The following is an 18,099-nucleotide window of genomic DNA, read 5'->3' as shown; positions in this document are numbered from 1 at the left end:
TGTGGATGGGAAGCTTGGTGAAGAGCAAGCTGGATTCAGGCCAAATAGAGGCTGTCAGAACCAGATTTTCACTTTATGACAAAGAGTTGAGAAATCATGGGAATATAACAAAGATCTGTATTTAAGTTTTTGGAAAAAGCATGACATGGTGCCAAGAGAGAAGCTATTCAAAACACTACAGTTGTATAGTGTCAGTGGGGCATTATATCAAGCAATACTTAGTCTTTATTTGAGTTATAAGTCAGCAGTTAGAATTGAAGGAAGTACAGGAAGATGGTTTAATGTTAAATCTGGTGTCAAACAAGAATGTTTACTTGAACTGACAAAACTGTTTTTTCTGTATTGGCTATTGGATTAAATCATAGTCAGACATAATGGTGCTCCATGATAAAATACCATGACTGCTGGGGCCTCACCTGCTTGGTGAGGTGGTATTAAATCTGATATCAAAAGCTTTATACGGATGATGTTATGCTTCTAAATAAATCCACTATGTCTGCAAAATTCCCTGACTAAATTGAATAACTGTTGTAATAGATATGGTATGAAAAGGTCAGCAATAACAAGACAAAGACAATGAAAATAGGCAGAAGCATTGAAAATATCAACTGATGATTGCATCAGTTGCAATCAACTGCATTGTGAATGGAGAACCTATAGAACAAGTAAAACATTTCAGCTACTTAGGCACGATTTTTAGTGAAGATAGTAAATTAAATATGGAAATAGACAACAGGATCAACAAAGCTGGTATGGTAGGAAGTCAATTGAATAAATGTATATATGGAATAAGAGAGAAATTAGTCAAACCACTAAATTAGCTGTATACAAGACATTGTTCAAACCAGTTTTAACTTATGGGTCTGAGAGCTGGGTTAGAAGTAAAACAATTGACCAAAGACTAGAGACTGAAGATATGAGAATCCTGAGAAAGATTAGGGCATGAACAGATGGCATCGATGGCAATATCGTATTAAAAACGAGGATATTAGGAAAGAACTTGACATTGTTTCCATCCAGGAATGTGTCAGCAGAGCTAATCTCAGTTGGTATGGTCACTTAAACAGAATGGGCAAAGAAAGATTAGCAAAACAAGTGTTCTCTGCCAGGTTGGCAGGAAAAAGATCCAGAGGAAGACCAGGTGGATTGATGTGGTAAAAAGTGCCTTAGAAGATAGAAATATAAGATCTGACAATTGGAGCCTTGACAGGTAATAGATTGATTTGGAGGAAAATTGTAGATAGGAAGTTAGTAATGATGTAAATTTTTCATGTAGTACTATCATATCCTGTACACTCCTTGCAGGTAAATATGAAGAATTTGATGGTGATGATGGCACATAGAAATGCTTTTAGAAAATTTGAAGAGAAGTGCAAAATTAACTGCAACAGTAAGTAACTGTTTGATATCTGTTCAGGATATGAACTAGTTATTAGTAATGCCATATTTCAACAAAGGTGTAAATTCACATACACTGAACATACAAAAATAAGAAAAGTCTTACTGTAGGAAAAGCTAGGATAACATTATTGACAGTGACGTCTTCAGACTGGTTCAGGATACATGAATATACAGAGAATATGAAATAGAAAATTGTAACTATTAACACCAGGAAAATATATATGAAGGATCTAGAAAGATTCATTATGTCAGCCTAAAAAGCATGTGGCTTAGTTTTTACAAATGATAGAAAAATCAGAACTTCATGGTGAACACAAAAATTGAAAAAGTTTTCTGGTAAAGGAGTCATATTGAAAGTTCCTTGAAAGTAAATTATCATGTAACCTTAGAAAATAGAGGGGGGGGTAAGAAATTTAAACTTTCTTTGTTTGTCCTAACAAGAGTTTGTAGAAAAGACTGATCCCAGGATTCTGCCTTATCTTTGAGTGTTACCATTGTCCTATCAGAATGGGTGAGATGTGAAAGGACAGAAGTTGCATCCAGTGATCCTAGCAGGCAACTTGAAAACTTACTGCTATTTGAGTGATTGAACTGTCTCAACTTTCCCTCACAAATTCTACTCTGGATTGGCTGATGATTATTTTTACATTTGTTATGGGCTTAAGTGTAAGCTGAGTGAGAAGCTATAGTTGACTTTGAGCCATTGAACGCATGCTGAATTTTTGTCATGGATTGCTTTGTTGAAAAACAAGCTTGGCTAGAGGTCTATGGGTTTGAGTGGAGAATAAGGCCCTCATTCTAGCAAGAATAATTTTAGGTATTTGGCATAGGAGAGTGGAAAGAATCAGGCCATGGAAAAGAGGATAGAAATCCTGGTTATTCCAATTGGTACCATTGTAAATGCCATTGGATATGAATCTGTTATTGACTGGGAGATTGTTGATCTGTAGAAGAAGAAACATGGACAAAATTATGGCTACAGTTACCAAGAGAAGAACTAATGTGTACAGAGTATTTGGGGAGGGACAGAGTTGAGAAAAGTTCCATTATGTTGGAAAATGCTAAGGATTATCTGGTGTTCTAGTAGTTAGGTGAATAATTTGTGTTAGATTATTGCTTGCAATAAATAGTTCTGCCTCCCTTCCAGCTTTATTTCTGAATTTTGAGAATGTTAGCCAGTTTGAATTATGACAATTGAAGTCTCCAAAGAAGGCCGGCTAACTGTGTGAGTAATTAGACTGTATGTGATCAACTTTCAGAGATTGATAATCAGAGATCAGCACGGTCATCTATCTGAATTAGTGATGAAGGCAACAAAGTGAAGCAAGGAAATCTTGAACCAGAACAGATCATACAAAACAGATTTTAAGTTTTGTAACCTTTGTCATGAATGTCACACCTGACAAAAAACATATTCTCTGCCCTTCTAATGAAAGGCATATATGATATAGTTAGGAAAGTTTAGGTGAACAATAGTTATAGGGAATGCTAATGGGAGATTTATTATTATTATTAGACCACCATGGAGTCAATGGCTTGAATTCATTCATTGGGGAGGGACGAGGGACTATGCAATTTGCATTCGATCAATCTGCCCTCATACTCTAGAGATCAGAAACCATGTTAATCAATTGTCTTTGAACCTGTTTCAACATATCTTAATCCTTTTAAAAACCGAGTAACCAAATCTGTGCATAGTAATCCATATGCAGTCTGTCAAAGCCGTATACAACGGAATCAAAACATCCTTACTCCTATATGTTCTGTTCTTGGACCACTGCTGTTTAATTTGTTCATTAACGATATAGGAACTGTTCATTTGTTTGCTGATGATGCAAAGTAGGGTAGCGCAATAGTGAATCTACATGATGTCAAAATTTTGCAAGATGATTTGGAAGACTGGGCTAAGGATGCAGTTTAATGTGGCAAAGTGTAAGGTTATGCATTTTGGGGTGAAAAGAATAGCAGCAGTATGCCACATTGGCGGAACTGTACTCCAGGAGATTGACGAGGCCAGGGATTTGGGAGTGTTGGTGGACAGGGAGTTGAAGTTTAGGGGGAAAAAGTGGCTAAATCAGCTCATCAGATCACTTGGTTACTGAAGAATACCTTAACGAGCAGAGACAAGCAAGTTATTGTTCCTCTTTATCGAGCCTTGATAAGACCCCATCTTGACTACTGTGTCCAGATCTGGATGCCAGGGTTTCTTCTTGATGGGGAGGAGGTAGAGAGGATCAAGATGATAGCTGGTCTATGGAATGAACCTTATGAGAACAGGTTGAAGATCTGTGGGTTTCAGAAATTAGCTGATAGGCGGAGAGGGGTGATATGATTGAAACGTTCAAATTACTGAAGGGTTTTTACAAGATTAATTCAGAGGAAATTTTTCAGAACAGGTCTGGTGGTGGGAGAACTAGGGGCCATCCATGGAAACTGGGCAAGAGTGTGGTTAGCAAGGGTGTTAGAACTAGGTTTTTTGCTTGGAGAGTGGTGAATGAGTGGAATAAACTGTCTGTTGTGGGTGCCATGACTGTGAATGAGTTCAAGGCAAAGTATGATAGATACTGTGTGGATGTTGAATAGTTGTTCTGGACGTGATGTTTAGGGCCTCCCTCGATGAGTTGGACTCCTTGGAATTGCCCGTAATAATGTATGTCAGTATTCTCTGCATCATTCCCATTATGTGCTGTCTTCACAATTCTAGCAAAATATCCCTGAAATTTCAGGGTTTTATTCACCAACACCACTAGATCACTCATCTCCTTAAGATATCCCCGCCAATCTTATACTGTGCATTCCATCTGTACTTCCCAAACTTTTAAACTTTACACTTTATGCCAAAGTGGTAGCCCCGTTCAGAAAGTCTATTCAAGTCCTCTTTCAAGGCTATGGGATCCATTGTGCTTCTCATAGTTCTTTTCAACTTTGCATTATCAGCAAACAACTGCATATCACCATTCAAGTCCTTCCTAGTATCATTTACACACAAATTAAAGAGCAGTGGATCCATAACAGACCTTTGGTACACATCCCAATGACTTTCCTACCCCAGGAGATTGCTCCCCAATATGCAATTTGCTGATACCTATCAGACAGCCAATCTCCAATCCAGTGCAGTAATCTATTATCCAATCTCATCTGTTCCAGTTTAATTACCATCTTGTTATGTGGCAATCTATCAAAGGCTTTTGCAAAATCTAAATTACCACTGTGGTATATTTAGATTTTGGGAAAACAGTCTTTCTGTTTTCCCTTTATCTGGTGTACCTGTCACCGGATAAAGGGAAATAAAGGTCTCAGTTTACATCTTAGGCTGCCTATAAACACCCATAAAGGATACATCTAGATAGGACTTTAGAGTCACCTATATGGTTCATTAAGTATTATGTTGTCTTTGTGTGTATTACAAGTGTTATTTGTACTCCCCTGAAGATGTCTCAATGACTGAGACAAAATATTGTAAGCATTAAAATTAGTTTTTAATCCTTTCCTAATGCTGTCAATACTTCACTAAACATCTAACATGGTGTCCTCCCAGCATTTAGGCCTTAATACACAGAAACCCATGCTGTCCATTGAAGTGAATGTTGTCATCAACCCAATTCTGAATCCCAGTCCTCACGAGCTGCTCTAACATCTTTAATACAACTCCAAACAATCAAAAGATTGGTCTGTAATTCAAAGTCTTAATCCTGTCATGCCACCCTCCCCTTATGAAGTGGAGCAATTTGTGTCTTCTTTCCACTCCTTTGGAACTTGGGCAAATCTAAGACTCAAGTTAAAGCTGTTATTAACTTCCTGGAACATTCCCTCAAGACACACACTGTGATGTACCATCAGATCTTATGGCATTATTGACATCAAGTTTCAATTCTGCTTACTCACAATCAGTGGCTCCCCCCCCTCCCTTCCCACTGCTCTCAATTCTGCATGATGTTACTTTCATGAGGATGAAATACTTTATGAACTGCTCATATAACATCTCTATGGTATCCTCCTCAGTGCATATCATTTTACCATTCTCTGCAACTAGTATCATCCCTCTATAATCATTCTTTCTTGTACTGGCTACATATCAAAAACCTCCATAGGATTTCTTTTGGCTTCATTAGCTAACTGTTGGTCATACTGCACTTTTGCTACCCTTACCAAGCGAGTTAACTCTCTTGCTTGCTCTTTGTACTCCTTGTCTATTGCTGATGAGTTTTATTATGTCTATAACTGACTATTACCATCCACTCATTCATCCATTTCACACCCACTTTATTTGTTGAAATGCATTCAGACATTGCCTCTGCCGAACAGGTCCCAAGTAGCATTGATCTCCTTTCCTTCTAATTCTTCATTCCATGATATAGTTGCTGGCTGTCTTCTGAGCTTGTCATAATCGCCAGCCTTATAGTTCCACATGTATCCCTTTCTCACAGAAGTCCTCATATAGCTGGCCACGACTGAAGTAATCACTTCATGGTCACTCATCAACTGGAGGGAAGTTCAATACCTCATTTACAATATCATCCTCTGATGATAATACAAAGAAATATTAGTTGAACATTCTCTGTTACAATCTATATTACCATAGTTAAAATAACTGATTTCTTATTATCTAGATGGATACGCTTCAAACCACTGTTTGCTCTTACTATCTCCACTTTAGATGGAGATAACTCCTCTCCTTTTTTATCCCCATAATACTTCCATCAACAGCACTCCCCCCCCCCACCTTTCTATCTTGCCTATCCTCAAGAAAAATATCATCTGTCTCTATTCCTGTCAGAACATCATCCTCATCTAACCTCTTCTCATTTATTCCAACAATTTTTGGACAAATATACTCTAGTAATGCTACAATTTCATTTCCTTTATTTTGAATATTTCAGGCATTTGTAAGCATATCTTATTTCTGGTTCTATAACAAGCCTCCCCAACCCCACTCTTCAAATGTGACTCCTCCGTACCCCTTGACCACTCATCTCTATTATCACTGATTTTACATCTCTCCTCAGGTCTGTTTGTTTCTCCCACGTCCCTGATTCATACCAATTCTTTCTTGTACACACATCTGCTCCAGTATCCATCATCCACCCTGACCTCCCCATTTTCCTGTTTGTCTTGTGTTCTTTCACTTTCATTCACTTCACTCATGCTACTTGTCTCTGCATTCACCAGTTCTCCTACCCTACTTACCTCTAGTTCCACATCACCTCTACTGCCTCTTGCTTCCTCAGGTGTTCCATTCACTTCAGTCATCACTTTCTCTTGCAACAACAGTTTCTCTATCTGACTCAATAACAGTTCAAGTTTTAATGCTGTAAGCAATGGTGGTGCACATCTGTGATGTTTTTACAGAGACCCTGGATGTTGGTGAAGTCAGTGCAGAAGTCACTACAGTCAGTTTCTTGCATGAAATTTTGTTGTTTTTGAGGATTTTTTGGGTGTGGTTTTGATAGTTCATGATGCTGGATGTTATGATTTTACCAGCTTCAGTATCTGCAACTCCTCTCCATCCATGTTTGACTTAACTATTAATCCACAAAAAATATTCTCATGCTTGCTTCACTTCCTTTTGGAAAAATGCCATTGAAAAATTAGGAGAATTTTGGGCAGTTGCTCGATATCTAAATAATATGAATTCATTGGATTTACAATATAAAGATAATCTGAACAATCCTTTAGGTCTTCTTCAATTTTATGTTGAACGAACATGATAATTTTTTATCCCCAAATGTGTGCTTGAGTACCTTGAAGTTCTAGAGTTCTTTACCTGAATATTTTTTCTGTATATCTGCAGCTTACTTTGATTTCAAATGACATACTTAGTTTTGCTCTCTTTCTCATTTAACAATATCCTTTCATTTTGCAAATAAAAAGAGCTTTTAGGCCTCATTCCAAACTACCTGTTCTTTATTTTCTAAAAATTTCTGTTGGTACTGTTTTTTATTAATTCATAAGTGATATTGATGAAATGGATGAGTAAAATGAAACTTCAATCTAAGAAATCAAAATAATATCAGGATCATAGGATGTCAACTCTGAGACAAAATGAAAAAAAAAATGAAGATGAGATATAAGTTTTGTGAGATTATTATTTGACACCTCTAGGGAGTCCAAAGACTCATCAAGGGAGGGCACCTGCGCTACAACTCTGTCTCCACCATCCAATCACCAACTGACCGCAACTACACCAATGCCATTTACTACCGACCACCAGGTATTTCCATAGACAATCACAAACATCCATGCCCACGGCAGGATTCGAATCCACAGCCTTTTGGCTGGAGAGCAGATACGCTATTCACTCAGCCAGCCAGGCCGGCTAATGAGATAATTTGTGGAATAATAAGAAATCATTCTTGAATTTGGTATCTATATTTGATAGATTTAATACAGTTGATATATGTGGTAGCAAAGCAATCGATTCTTTGCTTGAAACATGGTGAGCAAATAGAATGCAGTAACATGAAGAATGGTGTTTGGTTTATTGGTTATTGGTGTTATCTTCGTTCAGTGAAGTTAGTGTAGTGACTACCAATAGAGTTCTCCAAGTGAATCACACTTAGAAATCAGATAATGCTGATTATTAAAACAATAAGTTAATACTATAATCATATTTCTTTATATTCACAGATGCTCAACCTACAGAATCAGAAAAATCAATCTGTGCTGTGGTTACAGATGTTTTAAACCATTCTAAAGAAATTCTTAAGCAGCTTCAAAATTACAAAGGAGCTGGCAATGAAATAAGAGAGGTAAATACAACTTTTTATTATTATATATTTAATAAAAGAGTAATGATATGCCATTTAATGAATATACCACAGTGGAACTGATGACTCTTTTTGTGCCTGAGTAAAAGCTGAATACTGTATTAACATCTCAAAAGTTGAAATGTTTTCAAGTTGGTGATGAATGAGAACAATGGTGAATGTGTTGTCATTATGGATATTGCAAGCTTTTATACATTTGAAACATACAAAGAAATATTTTATGGTAAAAATTAACCATTTATTCAACATTTCATAATTACACATTGACTGTACTTAGACATATTGGAGATATAATCACTGACTAGCATTACACTACAGTATAGCACATCCTTTTTTTTTTAAATGAAATGATTCATTTGTTCTTTGAAATGTGTAAACATGTTCACCATGCATGTATATTTCATAAATTCCTGTGTTTTATTTCATAGTAAAGGTGCATTGCACAGTAGTAAAATGCAAACCATGTCATCTTTCATAATTTAATGTTACTGTTATGTATTATCTTATAAAAAATACTTAAAAAATTACTCCAACCATAATGCTTCCTGTCTGTCCATAGATCTGTTAACATCCACCTTGGAGAGCATAAGAAATATATTCACTCCCATTATTATGTCAAGTCAGGACTGGGAGACCAAGCTTTGGACACCCTTTCATACAAGATTAGATGGAAGAAAACTAGTGTGCTATATAGAAGTAATTACAAGTTAATAGTTGAACATTCTCCTAATGTTAACTAGTATGGCAGCATTAATCTGCCAAAAATTTAGGAGACTTTTTTTTTGGAATAACTCCAACTCAGCTATAATAATTCTTTTATTCTGCATTAGAGAGTACCAAATTAGGACTTTAAATCTTTTGTCATGACAATTTGAATTGTTTCACTTACTCATTGTCATGCCGGTTTGAAATCCAGCAAAATATAAGCCAGTTAATAAACATTCTTTTATAAATTAGTTTGGTGGTGGTGTAATACTATTGAAATAAGCTATGAATAACATCCAAAAGCTAAGCTTGTCAACTAGATTGATACACCAGAAGGAACAGGGCCAGGAAGCGGGCATGCGGGCGCTGCTACGAAGGAGGTGCCACTGCGGGGGTACCATTCATAAGTTCATTTTTAAGAAACAAAATTTTTATCATGAAAACAAAAAATTCTTAGAATGATCAATATTAAAATAAATAAGGCCAGATTCACCAAATAAATATTTTAAAAAATTGTATATTGCCACCTCTTTGATCAGCCGGCTGTTTACAATTTTGCAGCGATAGCAGGCTAAATGCTTGCCTACAGAATGTTGTTTCTGCTGCAGTCTATCTAAAGGGAAATGATGAACGGTTTTTATTTGCAGAAACGAATTTTCGTACAAAACATTTGTTTCTAGTTAACCAGTCGTATGGTATGCATCTCAGTAGGCTACTGACAGTAGCGCAGTGCGCACTATTATTTCGTCTGTGTCGTGTTGTGTAATAATTTCTTGTGGGTATAAAATAGAAACGGAATCAAAAATTTTAAAAAAAGTTATCCGGTGCACAAAATCGTGTCATGCTGTGAAAGAAGCAGATGTTAAGAAACAAACTGGGGCTCTTAATAAATTTGTTAAAATATTAAAATATTCTGATGCAGATTGTAACCAACTTGATACATCAGAAAACAGAGTTGAAGAACCGTGCACATCATCCAGTTTGCATGAAAGTACTATTGCAACTACTGAGCAAGATAACAAGACGCATGATTTAAGTGAAAAACAGAAGATTTAGTTGTAGTTGACCACGAAACAAACACATTGTTAGTCTCTGTAAATTTAGAAGATCCGGGTGAATGGGGAAATATTGATGAAAAATTACGAGTTGTTTTAATTGAAACGGGGCCTGTTCAAAAGAAAAATACAATATATCCCAGAGATACATATGGTCATAAATTTGGCAACACATATTATAATAGAAAAATGGAAAACGGTGAGCTCATGCCAAGAACATGGCTCATTTATTCTAAAACTTTAAATTTTGTTTTTTTGCTTTTGTTGCAAACCTTTTGCACCTACCAAATCAAGTAGTCTTGTAGAAGGTTATAACGATTGGAGAAATGTAAGTACAACTTTGCATAGACATGAGACTAGTTTAACTCACATGAAAAATTTCTTAAAATGGAAGGAAGTTGATAAAAATTTAAAAATCAAAACTACTATTGATTGCCAGACTCAATTTAAAAGAAACATTGGACGAATGTTTTAGAATGCTTGATTGAAATTATAAAATTCCTTGGTAGCCAAAACTTAACTTTTCGCAGATTATCTGATAAATTATATGAATGGAATAAAGGCAATTTTTAAAATTAGTCGAACTGTTTGCGAAGTTTGATCCCATTATGGAAAATCATGTTGAAAGGACCTTACAACGAAACAATAGAGTACACTATTTGAGTAAAGATAGTCAAAATGAAATATTGGAAACTTTGAGTAACGCAATCAGGGATACAATTTTATTATCAATTCGAAAATCTAAATATTATTTCATAATTTTAGACTGCACACCTGATGTAAGTAAAACAGAACAAATGATCATTATTATGCACTTTGTTTCCTATGACAATGGAATTGTCAAGATCAGGGAAAACTTTTTAGGTTTTCCCTGATATATCAGATTCCACAGGACGTGGTTTATGTGCAACAATAATAGAACAACTGGAAAATGGAACATTCCCATTGAAGACATGGGAGGTCAAGGGTATGACAACGGGGCAAATATGAAAGGGAAAAAATATGGGCTCCAAAATTTGCTTTTAACAAAATTCCTCGAGCTTTTTACGTGCGATGTGCTGCTCATACTCTAAATTTAATCATTAACGATGCAGCCAAAGTGAATGCAGAATACAATTAGTTTCTTTGCAATTATTCAAGAAATATACAATTTCTTTTCATTCTCTTACAAAGGTTGGGCAACTTTTTAAAGTTCGTAAAAAAATTAACATTGAAACAGCCATCAGAAATGCAATGGGAAAGTAAAATGAATGCAATCTGCCCTCTACGATATCAGTAAGGAGAAATTTACGATGCACTTTTTGAAATTTTAAATAATGAAAATTTTAATAACGAAACTCAGCATAAAGCACAAACATTATGTGCTAAAGTAAAGGACTATAAATTTATTTGCTCTCTTATAATTGGGCATGATTTATTTAACAGAATAAACCCTGTGTGTAAAATGCGTCAAGACAAAAATATGAACATTACACTTGCTTTAGAATCTATCGAAAACTTAAAAATATTCTTACAAGAGTATTGATTAGATACAAATTTTAAAGTTCTAAAACTGCAAAAGAACTGAGTGAAGAGGTGGACGGAGAACAGGAATTTAAAACTGGTACAGAAGTCCGACAATTAGACTACGAGCATCATGACGAAATGCCACAATTGCCAGAAAATAAATTTAGAGTGAATGTGTTTTATACACTTCTAGAGGTTGCAACGTTAATAGAACAGTTTGAACAACTAAAAACATATTATGGTAATTTCAATTTCTTGTATAGATTACTACAAATTAATAATGAAGATTTACAAAAAAATTGTGACTATTTAGAGATTCTCTTGAAGGACAGTGATAATAAAGATGTAAATGCAATAGAACTATATGACGAGTTATGTGCTTTCCGGGATATTTTTCGGAAGGATAATTTAAATATTCAAAACCCTTTCGATATTCTTAATTTTATGGTGTCCAATGGTTTATCTTTCCCTAACTTTTCAATTGCTTTAAGAATACTATTAACCTGTATTCTTAATAGTGTAGCGAGTGGTGAACGTTCCTTTTCCAAGTTGAAATTAATTAAAACCTACTTAAGAACAAGGATGTCACAAAAAAAGGCTTGTTAGTTTGGCGTTAATAGCTATTGAAAATGATATATGTGCGGAATTAGACGTTAAGACCATTATTTCTAATTTTGTGAATATGAAATCAAAAACCCTAAAATTCTAATTTAAAAAAATTTCAAGCATATTTACGTAATTTAATTTATTTTCTGTTATTCTGTAAGGATGTTATTTTTTGAACACTTATATTAAATATTCTAATTATTTCTGAATTCTTTTCTTATTTTCTCATCTATCTTGAGTTTCTTTTATTTTCCTAAAAGATAGTTCCACTTATAAAAATTATTAAAAAATTTTTTACAAGTTACTAAGAATTTAGTAACTTGTAAAGCAAGAATATTTTAAACTTTAGTTCAAATAAATTTTAACTTAAATTAAAATTCATTTTAATTTTGTCAGCGATTCAGGTTGGTGAGAGGGCTATAATCCCTGTATCATTATATTCAACGATTAAAGTGAAGTGGCTTTATCAAAATTTCCTTTAACTTTTGAGAATTTTTTTGAATATTAGGGTTTTTAACGATTATCCTGCCTAGTCAACACCCCCGGTTCGTTACATTTAGCGAACCAACATGTGGCTGTTTAGTCAAAATTTATTTAAGAAATTTCAAATAATTTAAATTTTTATTATCGTAAAAGAACCACACATGCCCGGATCATTACAGGGACGCCTAGATAGACATTGCATGCGGACGACAAAGATCCTAGCGCCGGCTCTGAGAAGGAAGTCGGTTATATAGGTTCATTTCTAATCACTGACTAGAGGAACTTTCTTCTGTGCCCTTTTTCAATCATTTCAGAAGTTAGTCAGACTCATACATGCAAGTAGAGTTTTCTTCCTGAAAAACAAAACAAAAAGAATTTTAAAAAAATAAGTTTTTAAACTCTGCAACTCATTAAATTTACCATAAAACTCAATATTTCAGAAAATAAAATATACTTGTTAGAGTTTAGTATCAATATTATGGCATTTGCTTCTTACCCTACTCTCTTTCCTTTGGCCCAGCTAATCTCCACCCTTAACTGTCACTGACAGTTAAGGGTGGAGATTAGTTTCCTGTTGATCATACAGAAAGTTATTTCAACCAAAGGGGCATTACTTAATATTTGTAATAAAAGGTGTTATAGTTAATGAAAAGAAAGTGTGGCAAAATGAATATTTTCAGTTTTTCTACATAACGTTTATAAACATATTTAATAAACATGTTGCTACCATTATGATAACAGCATCTTCGTTAAATGGTAGCATTAAACTGCTGGAATAATGTGTGCTTTCATTATTTACCTTAGTTATGGATTGTGATAATATTAAGCTCTGAATCACAACTGTTACTTTATTCTTTTGATAGGCCATAGCTAAACCAAACAGTGAAATTCATCAAGAAAGAGCCTGGGAAGCTGTATTGCCATTAGTTTCAATATTGAGGCAGTTTTATGAATTTTCAAAAAAACTGGGTAAGTAATAAATAAATGCAAATATTGATATAATTTCATCCATTCATCATCATCATTTATTCATGTATGAATAAGGAAATATATATAGAAATATTCATATAACAAAAACTCGTGGTTATAAAGTCTATTAGGTAAAAGCGATCCAAGTTGCTCTCTTTTGCACCAAATGGTAAATGTCAGATTTTTCATGAGCCTCATCTTCAAATAAAAGTTTGCCTGTGCATTGTCACATGTTTTCTTGGTCTTTCTTTTCCTCTGTATCCATTAATTGGTCTTTAGAGAGCAAAAAGCAAAAGTGTTGAACATAGATGAAGGTGGATGTGCAAGTTGGTGTCCCAACTTGCACATCAACCTTCAGGATTGTGATCTTGCCATGTATATCAGAGTATTGTTTGAAGGCATGTTTTCCCAAAGCTATTGATGATATTAACTCTTTGAGTAGTGAGATTCCATGTCTCGGCACTATATGTAAATATGGCCTGACTGGTGGTTTTGTACAGATGAATTTTGATATTTATGGTGATGAAATTGGATTTTCAGATATTAGTTAGCCTTTTATGAAATTGAAGAGTTTTGGAGCCAACTTGGAGGTATGGTTGGATTTTATCCCCGTCCCCTAACAGCTCAATCAGTTACAATAAATAATTGCTGTGAATTGTGAAAGAAATGAAATTAAATATTATTATATATGCTGTTTCATGGAGTCTCTATGAATTCTTAAAAATAAGAGTTTTTATAGGCTACTCTATGCCTATAAATATCATATCTTGCCTTGAACATTGAAATACATGGCTCCTATTTGTAGCATATTCCACAGGTTGGACAAGAAGAAATTTGTTGTAACCCTGAGTTTTCTTGTCCAACATCCATCTGCAAAATCATTCTGGTATTACACGCACATTTGTGTGTGTATTGTTCCAGTTAGAATTAAAAATTAAAATACTTGATCAAAGACTAGAGACCACAGATATGCAAGTTCCAAATTAAGAGAACTTAATTTGGAACTTGAACAGACGATATCAGTGGCAGAACCATGTTAAAAGTTGTGGTATTAGGAATGCACTCAACACATAATGCTAAGTGATATGATCACTTAAACAGAGTGGCAGAGGAAAGGTTAGCAAAGTGTTTTCTTCAGAATAGCAGGAAAAAGACTCCAGTGGAAGATCTACATTGAGTTAGCTTTGCAGTAGGAACACCCCTACCTTGATTTACATATTTGAAGTGATAACTGAGTGCCACATGATATCAACATCACGTGTGGCTACTATAAATGGCCTATCCTCTGTATGTAATAGTAAAACTCGGACTCGTGATGAATGGTAAAGCTGGTGAAAGTCTTGATCATTACGCAGAATGAATGCTCGCTGAAATAGCTCTTTTTTGCAATGCCGATGACCTATTATACTGTAGTATATGATCTAACTAGAAAATTATATTTGCTTTCAAACACTAATGTTGTACTTGTTCTCTCACTTCGGGCACATTCTAAAAAAACAAAAATGGATACCATTCAGCGGAAACTTTGCTAAAAAAAAAAAAGTCCTAGGCGTCGTCTGCTTCATTGTCACGACTGCTGCACCTCCTCACCACCAGTACACAGTTTAAAGAGAATTCGCAAGTCTTCGTGATAAAAATCCTTACAACTCCCTTTGGGGAAAGCACATCCGTCACAGGAGTGTCGATGTTGCATCTAAAAGAAAACGCAGGCGAGTAATTGACTCTAAAATACAAGAAATGAGGTGAGAGCTTTATGGGGCGATGCAGCTCCCACAAACAAAAAAAATTATATAATCATCAACTAAACATCAAGAAAATATATAATCATTATTAAGAAACAAGCCAATAACATTAATTAATTATATCAGTTTTTAATCTGGAAAGGGCATCAGCGTTACCATGACGACTACCCTTTCTATATGTAACAGTCATATTATAATGTTGTAGGGCTAAAGCCCATCGGGACAACTTGGCACCATGAGAGGCATTTTTAGTTAGATAGGTCAGAGGGTTATGATCTGAAATTACCTGTATTTCAGCACCAAATACCCACGTGTCAAACTTTTTCAACGCTTCCAAGACGCAAAAAGCTTCCCTTTCAATGGTCGACCATTTCATTTGACAGGAATTTAGTTTCTTACTGAAGAAAGCAATGGGCAATTCTTTTCCTTGTTCGTTGTTTTGAGCTAAGCATACGCCAATTGCTGTTGCTGATGCATCCGTATACAACTGGAACGGTTTGTCGAGATCTGGAGTATGCAAAGAAGGCATTTTTATAAGCTCTTCTTTGACTTTCGTAAAAGCTTCATCAGCATCAGTAGTCCAAGGAATATTGTTTGGGACACTTTTCTTAGTCAGATTTGTCAGTGGTAATACAATTTGGGAGAATCGGGGTATGTAGTCACGGTAGTAGCTAGCCAGTCCAAGTAGACTTCTTACTTCCTTCTTTGTCGCTGGTGTCGCTTAACCTTTTATAACCTCGACCTTCTCTGGGTCTGGGGAATGTTGACCAGATCCAATCAAATGACCTAGGAACTTCACTTGATTTTTACCGAATTCGCATTTTTCTAGGTTTACTGTTAAACCCACCTCTCTTAATGTTTTGAAGACTTTATCTATATGGGTGAGATGTTCAGACCATGTTTTAGAAAATATAGCCAAATCATCGATATAAGATCGGCAGTATGCCTTATGAGGAGCTAGTGCTTTATCTAATGATTTCTGGAATGTGCTTCCAGCGTTCTTCATTCCAAACGGTAAGACGTTCCATTGATAGTGACCAGAATGCGTCACGAATGCAGTGAAGGGCTTTGCTTCCTTTTCCATTAGGGATTTGCCAATATCCCTTGGTGAGGTCAACTACAGTGATAAATCTTGCTTGTCCTACCTCAAATAATAAATTTCTAGCTATTTTCATTGGATAAGCATCTGGAATAGTAAAACTATTTAGCAATCTAAAGTCTGCATAGTCTGACACTTCCATTTTTCTTAGCCACACAAACCACGGGATGAGCCCATTCACTGACACTTGGCTCAATGAGACCCATATCTAACAGTTCTTTGACTTGTTGATCTACTTCCTTTTGTAGAGTGATTGGCGCCCTATAGGGTTTGAGTCTCTTAGGGGAACAGTTCTCTGTAACTTTGATGGAGTGTCCGTCAACTTTGGCATGACCAGGTTTGGAACTAAAAACATCTGCATATTTCCGGAGGATGTCAAAAAGTTATTGTTTTTGTTCTCCCATCAAGAGAGCTTTCATATCCTCAAGGTGTTTCCTAATATCTTCAACTGATTTATTCATCTTGTCAGTGGGTGCATAGTGGAGTGTTCCAAAATCTTCATCTAGCTCGAAAACTAGACCGACATGATTAATTCTTTGAATATGTGGTCGAAGCTTATTTATGTGGAGCTCCGTGATACTTCCATCCTTCATCTCGACCTTCACAGAATGTGGTCTAGTAAGTTGGACGACTGTAGCAGGTCCTGTCCAAGTATTTAGAAGCTTATGAGAGGATGAAGGTAACAATACTAAAACCTTTTCACCAACAATGAAGGATTTTTCTTGGGAACGAAGATTATATCTGGAGGAGTATTGTTCTTGAGACCCTTTGGCGTTCTCGGATGCAATTTCATGAGCTTTTCTTAGATTTTAAAGACGCTCTTGTAAATAATTTTCAACCGAGCGAGAGGCAGCAGTTGGGATGACTCGTCCACCAGTCCAAATTTCCTTTAACAAAGATAAGGGGCCCTGGAGGTAATCTTCCATATACCAACTGGAAAGGTGATAACCCAGTTGTATGTGGTACTTCTCGGTATGCGAATAGAAGGTAGGGAAGATGTAAATCCCAGTTTCTTCCATGTTCCTGTATATTCTTATTCATCATCTCTTTTAAAGTTCTGTTCCAACATTCAACAGCACCCATACTCTCAGGGTGTCCTGGAGTGGAAAAACGTGGAGCTATGCCTAGCAGATCTTCAAAAGCTTGAGTGAGTTTAGATGTAAAATTCGTACCTTGGTTGGTACAGACCATTTTAGGAAATCCAGTCTGAGTAAAAATCCTCATCAAAACATTACATGTAGTTTTAGCACTTATTTCCTTGACAGGTATGGCTTCGGCCCATCTAGTGCATAAATCAACAGCACATATTATGAATCAATGTCCTCTTCCCGATGGAGGTTCTAACGGTCCGACACAATCCATACTCCATACTTCAAACAGAGTTTCTGGTCTGACGATAGGTCGTATGGGGATTCTATCTCTATATGTAGCAGTCCTTCTCATTTGACATTCCTTGCAGCTTTCGCAATATTTTTTCACATCTTGTTTAATGGTAGGCCAAAAGAATGAGTACTTGATTCGCTGACGGGTTTTCTTTTCGCCGAGATGGCCAGCAAGAGGGATTTCGTGTGTCATCTTTAAGACATTTTCTCGTTTCACACACGGTAGCACTACTTGTCTAATATTCTCGCCACAAATATGTTCGTTATGAAGCAGAACCCCATTGTCAAATGCATAGGCATTTTTCTGCCTTTTTGCCCGTTCAAAACACCTTCGGAGCGTCTCATCATCCTCTTGGCGTTTGCCGAATTCGAATTTTGTTTTTT

The 18,099-nt window shown here is 35.7% G+C and overlaps 1 protein-coding gene across 13 annotated transcripts in view; it reads left to right on the top strand.

Moving 5' to 3' along the window:
* The window catches only part of LOC150095297 (CYFIP-related Rac1 interactor B-like), a 587,095-nt gene that overhangs the window by 423,466 nt on the left and 145,530 nt on the right, over nt 1-18,099 (top strand). For all 13 annotated transcript variants that reach the window (XR_016550081.1, XM_090410586.1, XM_090410583.1 and 10 more), the window contains 2 exons: nt 8,029-8,150; nt 13,387-13,492. Coding sequence is in view for 12 of the 13 variants with exons in the window: in XM_090410586.1 (XP_090266712.1) it covers nt 8,029-8,150; nt 13,387-13,492 (228 nt within the window). In the remaining variant the exon portion in view is untranslated. The remainder of the gene's footprint in view (nt 1-8,028; nt 8,151-13,386; nt 13,493-18,099) is intronic.

Source organism: Typopeltis vanoorti, chromosome 20, assembly GCF_054136105.1.
Source record: "Typopeltis vanoorti isolate ZY-2024b chromosome 20, IOZ_Tvanoo_1.0, whole genome shotgun sequence".
Lineage (NCBI taxonomy): Eukaryota > Metazoa > Arthropoda > Arachnida > Uropygi > Thelyphonidae > Typopeltis > Typopeltis vanoorti.
This window is presented reverse-complemented; position numbering and strand designations above follow the sequence as displayed.